This window comes from Cuculus canorus, chromosome 2 (genome assembly GCF_017976375.1).
Source record: "Cuculus canorus isolate bCucCan1 chromosome 2, bCucCan1.pri, whole genome shotgun sequence".
Lineage (NCBI taxonomy): Eukaryota > Metazoa > Chordata > Aves > Cuculiformes > Cuculidae > Cuculus > Cuculus canorus.
In genome coordinates, this window is record NC_071402.1 from 138,669,965 (window position 1) to 138,681,993 (window position 12,029).

The window sequence follows — 12,029 nt, forward strand, 5'->3', positions numbered from 1 at the left end:
CAGCTCCTTTTTGTAAGGATGCAACACCAAAAGTCAGACTATATTACATAATACAGTTTTAATGAGTTGCAATAGTTATAACAAAGGTTGTGATATAAGTCTTTACAAATCAGTATATCAAGATATGATGAAAAATGAAGAAATGTTTGCCTTCTGTGTGTTTTTCACATAAAATGTGTTCTTTGTTCTTGTCTAACTTATACCAGGGCAGGTGATTTAGCCAAAAAATGGTCTTACCCAGTAGCACTGGTAGCCTTATTTCAAAAGCTTCTTCAAATTTAACCATACACATCTTGTAATATTGAGCTTTTCCAGTAAATACCTTAATAAATATGCATTGCTAGTTGTAAATGATCTCTAGCTTGGCACATTGCTTTCAATACTACATAGAAAATCTCTAGCTACACTGCTGTTGTGAGTGTGCTAACCCATAAAAGCGACAGTGGAACGAACAGACATGAAATCAGTTACACATCTGTTATTAAAATACATTACCTCGTAGAAAAGAAACAGGAGAAATCACTACAATGTACAGATATAGGTTGGCACTTTGTCATAAAGTAAAAGCGTTAACCATTCTGGTGAGATAATACACAAGCAACTGGCAGCACAACGTCCCTTTATATATCCTAGATGAGTTAAGCTGGTGACCCTCTCAGTCAGCCTAGACTAACCCAGCTTTTATGTTGAATTGGACTACTCAAAACAGAAAGAGTAACATGTTCTGTTTAAGAATTTTAGAGAGACTTGTAAAATCTTCATCAGACTTTTACTGAGCAGCCAGCACTGAAGAGCTTTTTTTTTGTCACAGTGGCAGACACTTTTAACATTTTAGTGCAGATAAATCTGAGTTTGTACCCTGTGTACGCTAGACAAGGTTGCTTGTGGCAAATCACATGAAATAGAAATGCTGGGAATAGCCTCTATTACTCTTTAACAATTTATGGAAATGTTACCTTGGTTTTCCCACAATTCTAAAAAATAAACACATAACCAGCTATGCTAAGGAGCTGGGTAATTATCTTGCTAAAATTTAGGTTTAGAATGAAATCTGCAAGTTTTAACCCGAGAGAAACAGACAGCCTCCCCTCCCAAAACTGAACCAAATAATAAATATATTTTCTGAATAAAAATATTCTGTGGACATGACTGGCATGACTGATTTTAAAGCATTTTTATAACTATGTAACTCATAGTACCTATGTTTAGTTTAATTCTCCAAGCCATTAATCCTTTATATGGATTAAACTCCTCTGAGACTTTATATGTGTATATATATATATATATATAGATATATGAATGAGAAAAATAGGTTTTAATACACACTTTTTTTGCATGTAAATATCTGCTTCTTTCTTTGCATATGTGCTATCATTTTTGGTACTATGCTTCTCTGTGTCCGTTTTATAGGCACGCCTAACTACCAACTGCTAACTAGCTACCATGGAAAAGGTCTGTGTTACAGCATTTACTCATGTGTCAGATCTCCCTGTCTTCCTTTGCAGGAATAATTCCCGTAACTTCAGTGAGACAAGACACCCAAGACAATTACGGTTTTGACCCATTATATTCCTACGAAATTCTAGCAACACCTGCAGTATGTTAAGTCATAACTATTTTATTAAAAATAGTACCCAAGTACAGACTAAGTCCTAAAAGACTAATGAAGACTAACTGTTGCAAAGAAAATACCAGTCTGAGGATGTGGATGCCAGGCTTGCTAAATATTTACACAACTAACCACCAAGAATGGGCCTCTAATATTGTCTAAATATATATTTACACATGTTTACAAATCAAAAGCCAAATCCTTTTTTCCCCTAACATTAATGGGAGTTTTGCCATTGGCTTCGGTGGAATCGGGGACTTGATCCAATACCATATTTTGTCAATTGCTATATCTTTCAGGAAAGAAAAAAAAAAAAAAGTGTTTCTTCTATCCTTTTTCTTTTAGAAAACAGCTAAGGGGAAGACAAAATTTAAACAACTCCACCAGCTCGATCTTATTTCAAAATGTAAACCTACAAAGCAGGAACATTGAGTTAAGGCTTGAAGCTGATTAATTTATAGTTTTAAATGGAAGGATAAGAAAAGTACAAGGCAAACAATTCCTTTGGAGAGAGAGAGAGAGAGAGAGTATATTTTAATTACCTCTTCCTTTTATTGTAAAATCATTCCTTATCACACTATGAGTGGACTTCAAGCATCATTGTTAGCAAGTAAGTCACAAGAACCAAAGCTGAAGTATGGATAAAGCAGCAAGATCATAATACATCAAAGTATCCTATACACTGAAGAAATAACTCAGCGTCCTTAGGTGGGGGTTTTTTTCCTATAAAAAATTGATCTATGTAGGACTTCATTCACACGAACACTAACAATGAGGAAGTATTTGCTTTGGCGGTAGTGGATCGCACATCTGTTTAACTCGTTTTGCAATTTTCAATATAAGGTTTCTCTGTGTGGTACAGATGTGAATCAGGTAGCATTCAACTTTTTTTTCCCGCTACTGAGGTGTTCGGTGGCCATTCTTCTGGGGCGCTTGATTCATTGACTTTTGCCACGCAAATCCATTGTTTAGAAGAGCAAGCTTCATTTTTGGACTGGTTTGGTGGGTCTTTTCACTCATCATCAGTCAGCATAAATAATAAATCCAGAAAATGTGCTGTATTTGTTGTTGTTTCCTCCATGTGCTTTTCCTCCATCTAATTTAATGTAAACTTCATCTCCCGGCTCCAGATGAAGAACAACGCTGTTACTGGCATAGTCGTAGTTCTGATCAGCATCCTGAGCAATCGCGCTAGCTCGAACCTACATAAAATACATAATGAGTGGTTAAGAAAATCCAGATAGTTTTTCCCTACATGGTGAAATTAAAGCACATCCTCAACATTTTGTTTGGCATGCATGAGTTGCCACTTCAAGTATCTGGCAACATATATTGTAGGTATTTTCTTATGGTTATTGTTTGTTTTCTTCTACAAATACATCATCTAGAACTAAAGCAATAACATTCTCCTTTCTCAGTCATCTCATTAATACACAACTGCTTGCACTCCTGTGTGGAGCCTTTTTAATTATGTGGACGTTCATAGCTGAGTTCAGAGAACTGAAACTGCGCGTGTGCCAGTTTTAACACAGGTGTAACTTTTACCTCAGCGGAACATTTGATTGATATTGGTGAGGATCCACAGTGAGGCCCTTTTGATACCAGGCTGGAGTTTATCCAGAGGCAAGTTAGTGTAACACCACTAATAGGCTCATGCATACAAGAAGTGCATCCCCCATTCCCGCACACGCCCAGGTCGGGACCTTAGTTATGGGTTGGAAAAACCATTGTTGCCACATTTCAGTAAGCCAACATTTAATTTCTGTGTGTTGCAAGAGATACACATTTGAAAAATCACAGGTGAGTCACTAGTTGCTTTAAGGGGTTTTGGAATTTACAAGGAATTGAGGACTCGTCCTTGGTGACTTTCAGTCAAACATCTGTTTTTCCCCATTTCTCCCTTGCTATTCCACTACTGATTAAACCTGATATTACTAGCAAATGGGAAGTGATCTGTAATTTCAAGATGTATGTTGGTTTCCAGCAATGAATATCTTGTGCCATTGTAAGTCCCCAAATCATTTATACATAATTTGACCCTGTTTGGTAAAATATGTAAACTTAGTTGTTTGTGATTGATTTCAGTGTAACACATCATCTGCTTGTTGCTTGTCTTTGTTCTAGCATAGGTACAGAGCAGTAAGTGATTTAGTGGTACTGCAAACCTGAACTAAGTAATAATGCATGACTTGGCGTACTATATGTGGGATTTTATCTGTTCTGATTTGAAAAGAAATAGGCTATAAGTCACAAATTTCCATGGATTCCTTTCAAAGTTTGAATGATAAATTTCCAAATTAAATTTTCATGTGCTATGATCTCACATTAATATTGAAATGTTAAAAAGAAGGGAGTTCTTTACCATGCAGGAATGGCATTATGCAGCTTAAAAATCACGTTAGGTGGGAATTCTTTATACATCCTGTAAGAAGAGTGAGAAAGACTTAAAAGGCTTGCAGTGGTGTGACAAGTCTGCAAATTTAAACAGATACGTAGTGTGATTATAAACCACAACTATTTCAGGACTTCTTGATCCTGAATTGCCTGGTGGTGTTTACAAAGGTGATCTATTTTGCTAGTATTTAAGCATTGATCATTCTAAGCAGAGTGTATTTCCTCTGGATTAATGAGGAGCAGGGTGGAGGTAGAGGCTCTAGGCCATAATCCTCTGAAGAAAATAATGGGCTGGGACTGTTGCTGGTAGTGTAAATGGAAAGGGCAAATAGGAATGCATAAAACCACTACAGAGGAGGCAGAAAAACTTTCATAGAGAACTAGTGTTATGCATATTGGCAAATGAAATGGTTTAAACTTACTTTACAAATTTCTATTTACATCATAATGAAAAGCCACTTTGTAGATTTCTCTAAAAGGTAGATTTTCTGTGGACTGCAAAGGAGAATTCGAGCTGTATTAGTGAATATGCTAAGAGATTCAGCATATGGACACTGACTACAACAGCAATGGATATTTCATTTTTAACATACTAGATAGTACATACTATACTGGCTGAAAAAAAAAAGATTCTGGGTACTGAAAGTCTAGAAACCAAAGTGTAGATCTTATTGCCTTATGTATAAACAAACTCACCTGTGCCTTTCTTAGAGGTTTTACCTCCTTCTTTGGTTAGCCAGAGCAATTTCTTTTTAAAGCCTGGCAGAACAGCCTCAAATGAATTTTCATTGCATTGCAAAAGGGTGAATGTATCTCAAAATTAAACCATTAACAGACTATATATTTCATGAGCTGCATGCTCACCTTCTGTGAAGCTACACCAAGGGTGCACACACATCCTAACTACGCTATGTGAACTCATCGCTTCCCTGTTCAAGCTTTATAACCATTAAAGAAGGAAACGCGTTAACAGTGAAGACCTTGAGGTTCCCCCTGTGCATTGGTTAGGAATGATAGTTTTTTCTGTAAGTCTTAAATTTTCCTGCAGTTTGGGTTTTTTTTCATTGTTAGAAGACACTGAATTTATAATGTTATCTTTGCCAGGCTCCACTTAATGACATGCTTCCAAAATTTCTGAGCTTTCTTACAAATAATACACAAATTTAACTGCTAACACACCAGCGTTTAGTGCTTCAAATATAAGTCAAAACAAAAAAGAGACACTGCTGCATTGAAACTGTGTGTCAATTTTAAATAGTTCGTATGCATGTATTTGCCTAAATACTTATTTTTGCATACATATATACAAATATATACACAGAAAACCCGCACGTTTTTCCCTTTGAGTCACTGTGAGTTTCATTTGTCTCATGTCTGGTATTGGAAGTAGTTATATTTGGGAATAGTTAGACTCCAGCTTCAATTTAATATATATATTTGGTGACTTTTTAGAAAGTAGAGGTATGTATTTTTTTTTTCAGGGTTTGGGAAAATAAACACTTTGAAACATTATAAATAGGGGGCAAAAGCGATTAACGTTTCAATAGCAAGTTAAATGGTATCCTCGCGGTGGACAATATCGCCTTTGTGTGAAGAAATCAAAGCGAATATAACGCAATGTACTTTGTTAGTCCCGGTGCATCTGCCGAGGCGGTATTTACGGGGCACACTTTCTTATTTAATTAATTGCCACTGATGTCCCCGTTACTCCGTGCTCACAGTCCTTCTGAGGAGCCATAAACAAAGGCTAAGCGGCCCATCGCGGAACGTGCCGCCCTCGGACGAACTCGCACCGACTGCCAGCCCTGCGGCTCCCGCGGGCAGCGCCGGGGACCCCGAGCCGGGCAGGGCCGGAGCCCAGCCCCGCAGCCCCCGCAGCCTCCGCAGCTCCCGCAGCTCCAGCATCTCCCGCAGCCCCCACATCTCCCAGAGCTCCTGCAGCCCCAGCATCTCCCGCAGCCACCGAAGCCCCCGCAGCTCTCGCAGCCCCGCAGCCTCCTCAGCTCCCGCAGCCCCCGCATCTCCCACAGCTCTCACATCTCCCGCAGCCACGGAATCCCCCGCAGCTCCGCAGCTCCTGCATCTCCCGCAGCTCCGCAACGCCTGCAGCACTCAGAGCCCCGCAGCCCCTGCATCCCTCGCAGCCCCGCAACCCCCGCAGCCCCTGTATCTCCCGCAGCCCCCGCAGCCCCTGCATCTCCCGCAGCCTCGCAAACCCCGCAACCCCTGTATCTCCCGCAGCCCCTGCAGCTCCGCAGCCCCTGCAGCTCCCGCATCTCCCGCAGCCCCGGCATGTCCCGCAGCCCCGGCAGCTCCCGCAGCCCCGCACCTGTTGCGCGGGGCCCCTCGCACGGCGGGGCAGGCGGGGGCGGCGCGGACGCGGCGGGCTGCGGTTGCCCTGCCGCTGTCAGCACCGGAGCCGGCGCGGCCGCGTCTGTGAACTGCGTACGGAAGAAGCAGCGCAAAACTGCGGCTCGCGGCTCGCCGGGGGCACCGTTACAGGCACAGCCTCTGCGAGCGGGGTAGCAGCGCTTATCCTAATTAAAATGGATGACTCCTATGTTTTTCAGACCGTGGCATCGCAAGATCTTTAATTGTTCCGAGCGTTCCGGTCTCCCGCGGGGGCCCGGCAGCCCCGGGTCGCGGGACGGCGGCCCTGCCTCCCGGGATCGATCCGTGCGGCTCCCGGGCAGCCCCGGCACCGGGAAGCCTCGCTCCCCGCCGGCGTCAAAATCCGCGCCGCGCTGGTGGCCGCCTTCCGCCCGACATCTCCCCAGGGAGGGCCACCCTCTCCGGAGCCCACCCTGCCCGCCCGCGGAGCTTCCCCTCCCGGCCGGGCTCCGCTCTCCGCCGCGGGAGCGGGACGGGCTGGGAGCGGCAGCGCCGCCGCTCCCGGGGACAAGAGCGCCTGGAGTCCGCACGGACCCCCGGGCACCCGAGGCGGCCCTAGCGCCGTCCCGGGGTCCCTGCCGGCTGCGAAGCTCCCGGCGCTCCCCGCCCTGCCCGCTGCGCTCCGCCCGCTCCCCGGGAGGCCGGCTCCGCCCGGGCCCGCTGCCCGCCCCGCGCCTCCCGGGCGGCGGCTTCACCCCTCGGGCAGCCTGGGTGCTCCCGGGAGCCCGCTGCCCTCGGAGCATCGCTCCCCTCGGGAATTGCGGCTCTCCCCGGCGCCCGCTGCCCTCGAAGCCCGTCTCCCCTCGGGAATTCCGTCTCTCCCCGTTCGGCCGCTGCCCTCCCGCGCCCGGTTCCCACGCGGCCCCGGCGCGCACCTGGTTGTTCTTGCAGAGATCGGCCCACATGCTGGTGCCGTCGCCGCCCCGCATGAGCACATGGTAGGTGAAGAAGTAGATGCCGGGGATGGAGCAGGTGAACTTGCCGGTGGTGGGGTCGTAGTGGTTGCCCAGGTTGGTGACCACGTCGTCGAACTTGAGCACCTCGTAGCCTTCGTGCTGCCGCTTGAGGCCGGCGTAGAAGGCGATCTTGGGGACGGTGCTGTAGGTGGCGGCGCTGATGGCCCCCGCCGCGTTCAGCCCCGGAGCCCCGGGGGGGCCGGGCAGCCCCTGCCGCCCCGGCTCACCCTTCTCCCCCGGCGGCCCCACCGGCCCGGGCGGCCCCGGCTCTCCCGGGGGGCCGCGCGGCCCCGCTTTTCCCGGCCGGCCGGCCTCCCCCTTGGGCCCCTGGATGAAGGTGGGCAGGGACTGCATGAGCCCGCGGTCGGGCGTGGCCGCCGTGCTGGGCGCCTTGGTGCCGCCGTAGGGGTCGCAGACCATGCGGCAGGTGCCCAGCATCTCGTAGTGCGCCGAGGTGCCGGCCGAGCTGACCAGCACCGGGATGAGGATGACCAGCAGCAGCACCATCACCACCCCCAGCGCGCCCGCCGCTATCAGCCGCCGCCTGCTGCCCACCAGCCGGCTCAGCGCAGGGCGATCCTCTTGCCTGCTTTTGGACAAAATCTTGATGGTTGGTCGGGAACCTCCTCAGAGCCGAAAAAACGCCGAGCCCGCTCGAGCTCGGCTCCCGGGGGCTGCGGGGGCTCCCGCGGGTCGCGGCCGGGAGGCAGAGGGAGCGCCGGGGCGCAGGAGCTGCCGCCGCACTTTTATCCTCCCGCTGGCGATCGACTTTTTTTTTTTTTTGCGGGCTGTGCCAGTCCGAGGCAACTTTTCCCTGGAACTTGCCTTTCCTCTCGCGATCGCCCCGCTCGCCTCTTCTCTCTCTCTCTCTCTCTCTTGTGCTCAGCGGGGACGCGCCCCGGTGCTCGCCGAGAGCCGCCGCGCCGGAGCCGGAGGGAGAGCGGGATCCTGCCCGGGTGCAACCTGCCAGGGGAGGAGGAGGCTGACGAGCGCGCTGGAGCAATTTATAGGCACCCAAAAGCGCAGGGGAAAGGGGAGCTGCTTTGGCATCTCATTCCAGCATCTGCTCTGCTCTTCCCACTCACAGAGAGTTTGGCATTACTCTGGCAGTGTGGGAAATATATATTTTTTTTTCCCCTCTCTCCCTCCCTCCCCCACCCCTCCCGCAAACGGATGAACAGCGAAATCGTGAGCCTCGCTCACTAGCTGCATCTTGCGATGACAGCTCTTTCTGGAGCAGACCGAAAGGAAGAGATGTGTTTAGCAGCCTCTGGGTACCCTTCGGGTCACCGATCGAGGATTAAAAAGGTCAATCCACCTCCCGCTTAACGCTTCCCCGAGGCCACCCTGCCGTAGTCGTGTTTTCTGGGAAATGCTGCTTTAAGTGTAGGGATGCTTTACAGTTGCCGATTGTCCAACTGGAAGTTATTTGAAAATATACCTCCCACCTCGCGCGGCAATACAGATTAGCATCTCTCACAATTTCGGATCTCCCTCTCCCCCCCTCTCGATTACAACCATAAAGGCAGAGAGGGAAACCGTTCTTTCTGTGAATTAAAACTGACATACGCCTCACCGGCTGCGGTGTTTCTCGGTGTTAAAGCCAGCCACTGCTTTGCTAGCAAACTGACACCGAGGGGAAGAGTTCCCTGTAGTTTGGAAGCTAAAGGAAAGTGCTGAACATACGCAGATCAACAGATGCCTGGACCGAAGAAAAAGATCTCCCTGGCTTGATCTCCCTGTCTTAACTCGGGGGGCAGCAAAGCGTTTTGCTAAGCCTTGGGGTTTCCTCCTTTTATTTTTTCTCTTTTTTCTTTTTTTCTTTCTTTTCTTTTCTTTTTTTTTTTTTTTTTGTGTGTGTGTGTGTGCGCAAAAGGTTTCTCTTCCCCAAGGACTGATGGGCACCTCTGTGACTGAGTGGGAAGGTGAATGTGCAATATTAGTGGCATTTATCCCGAGAAAATATTAAGGAACTTGTCTTGCTTGCAGATATACAAGGTACACAAAGAGCTGTTTAAATAAACAAACAGAATTGATTCCTAAATCATACTTCTGTATTCAGGAGCAATGGACGTCAATCAAACGTGGGTGACATTTGCCTGTCAATACAGGGATGATAGCTGGAAAGAGTGTGACTTATTACAGCAAGGCAAGAATCGGAAATGAGCAACAGCAGCAAATAGGACAACAACCAAATAATAGCATCTCCAGCGATGATCAGAGAGCTGTGATCTTGTCTTGGATTTTATTAGCACGAATCCCCTCTCCCCTCACCCCTTCTCTTTTCTGTCTTTTCTGTTCCACAACACAATAAGGTCAAATGAGCAGGCAGTGGGAAACAAAGATTCATTGATTCTTGCTTTTAAGCAGAAATGTCAGCAGCTCCTTTTGCTCTTTCCTGAGAGACTCAAAGGCAGCAAGTGTGTCCACGCCATGTAGAGATGGGCAAGCCCAGCTCCTTATCTCCCCAGAAAACTCCCGATAAAGCTTCTATTTCCCACACTTGTAAATATCCCTTGCCTCCTCCCCTGCTTTTCCCCCTTTCTTTCTCCTTTCTTTCCTCTAATGCTCTGTCTTAAAAAAAAATTCCTTATCTGGCACTGACACAAGCTAGCCAGTACGCTCAGCTAAAGGCTTCTGCTCAAGGCCCAGGAAGGCAGCTGAACACACCTGGAGGATTATGTTTGTATCTCATCGCTCTCTTCACCCCACAGGAAAGGGCTTTCAGCACTGCTCTTTCTTCTGTGCAGGAAAAAAAAGCAGTTGTGCTGCGAGTGAAGCTTCTGTCTCAGCCAGGAGCTGGGCCCTTGAGGTGTTGTATTTAGCCATCCCTAAGCCAGGAGGTTTTCTCGACACTGGGATGTGCACCAGCCTCCATTGCAGTGCCCGCATTACACATTGGGAAAAGAGCAAATGTCTTACTTTTAAATAGGCACAAACCTGGGACCTCAAATGCCAGATCAGTGCTTTAGTTATCAGGTCATCCTTGGTTCCTAGGAGAAAAATCTGTTTCCCAAGGAAACTAAGACAAGAAGACCAAAAGGCTCAGAAGTTACACATTGGAGGTCTCAGTAATCTGGAGCAAAGTTAAAGGAAAGGTGGAGGCCTCTTTTTACCATGGGACCTTTGTTTTCCTGAAGTGTAAGTCAAAGCATTGATCCGCCGTAATTAAGGCTTGGGTAGCATTTATGTTATAATATAATCTCCTCTCAGTGCTAAAGGCTAACGGTCGAGATTGACAGTCCATCCCTAATGTAACTATTGTACCTAGGTGCACTGCTGCCAGGCTTAATGTGTTAAATTACTTTGTATTTTTGAAGCCCTCTTGCAGGCTTGCTCCAGCCTTTCACCCTGTTTGGTTCCCTTGGCCTTTACTCATTCAGACCCGCTGCTGGTGTTCGAGCTGTATCCCCTGCAGCTTCTGCCATTTGAAACAGAATTCTCACAGCTCTTTTCCTTACTGACTAATTAGTTAATGTTCATGCAGAGCCTTAAAGATGTACAGCATAATGCGCATGCCTGTTTTGTGCCTCTGCCTCAGTACTAAGATAGGGAAAAACTGGGGCAAATGGCGTAAGAACGTACCCACTGGCACACAGGGCAATGGATTCTGCAGTCACCAGCCACCAAATGGCTCCTTGTGCCTGCCACGCTGAATTTAAAGAGTTAGCCCAGAAAAAAACCCACTCTGTGAGAAAGGGCAACCCATTACCAGCTACAGCGAGCAGGAGTAACATGGAAAAAGGCATATGCCAAACAAAGGAGTGTTCAAAAGCTGTGCCAACTTCCATACTGCTTCTGCTCATTCCTGTGTGCATCTGTTTTTTTGCTCTTGCTTAAATTTTAACTCTTTTTTTTTATATTATTTTAGAGAAGCATTTTGAATTGCATCAACTGAAAAATTAAGACTTTGCTACACTGTACCTTTATAAATGGTGGTTTGATTACGTACATAAAGGTTAGCATCCTATCCTGAGTACCAGTATTATGGTCAAGGCAACATGGACTCGTTCCAGCAGGTAAGTGGTTTCAGTGATGCAAAAAGAAATTTATCATAAAAGCGGGAAAAAAGTGTTTGTATCAGTATAGATGGCTCAAAGGCACCGTGGCGACATGGTGGTGGCACATTTACTGCTATCCTAAACCATTTCTGGTATCATATTTCAGTTGTATTCACCCAGGCTGGCACATGTGTCAGACAGGAGGTCTTGGGAAGTTACAGCCTCAGGGACCACTTTTTGATAGAAGCTTATACAGACAGTATTAACTAAGCTTTCCCAGAAACCTGTTTTGGTCAGCGTGACTGAAGGCTACCTGTATTTATAGTGATGCAAAGTGGATTCTTTCATAAAATTAAGATTTTCATGGCCATAGAAGGAAAATCAGCTTCTATGTACAAGAGAAAAAAATCGAAGCTTTTCCCTGTTCTTTGGCATGTAGGAAGTCCTTCTGCAGGATCTTCTCTGCTGTTTGTGGATTTAAGTCATCTTGTGTGCATGCGCAATTGGAAATTTTATAGATTAAGTTTTACCACAATTAATCATGACCTTTGAAGATCAGCCTCTGGACATGAAAGAGAAGAGGAAAATGATCCAAAAAATGTGTCTGGTCTTGAAAGGGTTACAACCACTTTTCGAATCCAAATGAGGAGGGGAATTCAATGATGGCTGTCACTAAAG

The 12,029-nt window shown here is 46.7% G+C and overlaps 1 protein-coding gene across 1 annotated transcript; it reads right to left on the reverse strand.

The window, feature by feature from the left end:
* Positions 1-67: 67 nt before the first annotated feature.
* C1QL3 (complement C1q like 3) lies at positions 68-8,474 on the reverse strand. The gene is made up of 2 exons (XM_054058940.1): positions 7,270-8,474; positions 68-2,811 (listed from the first exon to the last, which is right to left on the reverse strand). Exons 1-2 carry the CDS (start codon positions 7,855-7,857, stop codon positions 2,632-2,634), a joined length of 768 nt encoding a protein of 255 aa, XP_053914915.1. The 5' UTR covers positions 7,858-8,474; the 3' UTR covers positions 68-2,631.
* Between the last annotated feature and the right edge of the window lie 3,555 nt (positions 8,475-12,029).

Coding starts and splice junctions, on each gene's coding strand:
- C1QL3 (XM_054058940.1), bottom strand. CDS start 7,857: ATGGTGCTGCTGCTGGTCATCCTCATCCCGGTGCTGGTCAGCTCGGCC. Junction 2,812..7,269: donor ATCTCTGCAAGAACAACCAG/GTGCGCGCCGGG, acceptor TATTTTATGTAG/GTTCGAGCTAGCGCGATTGC.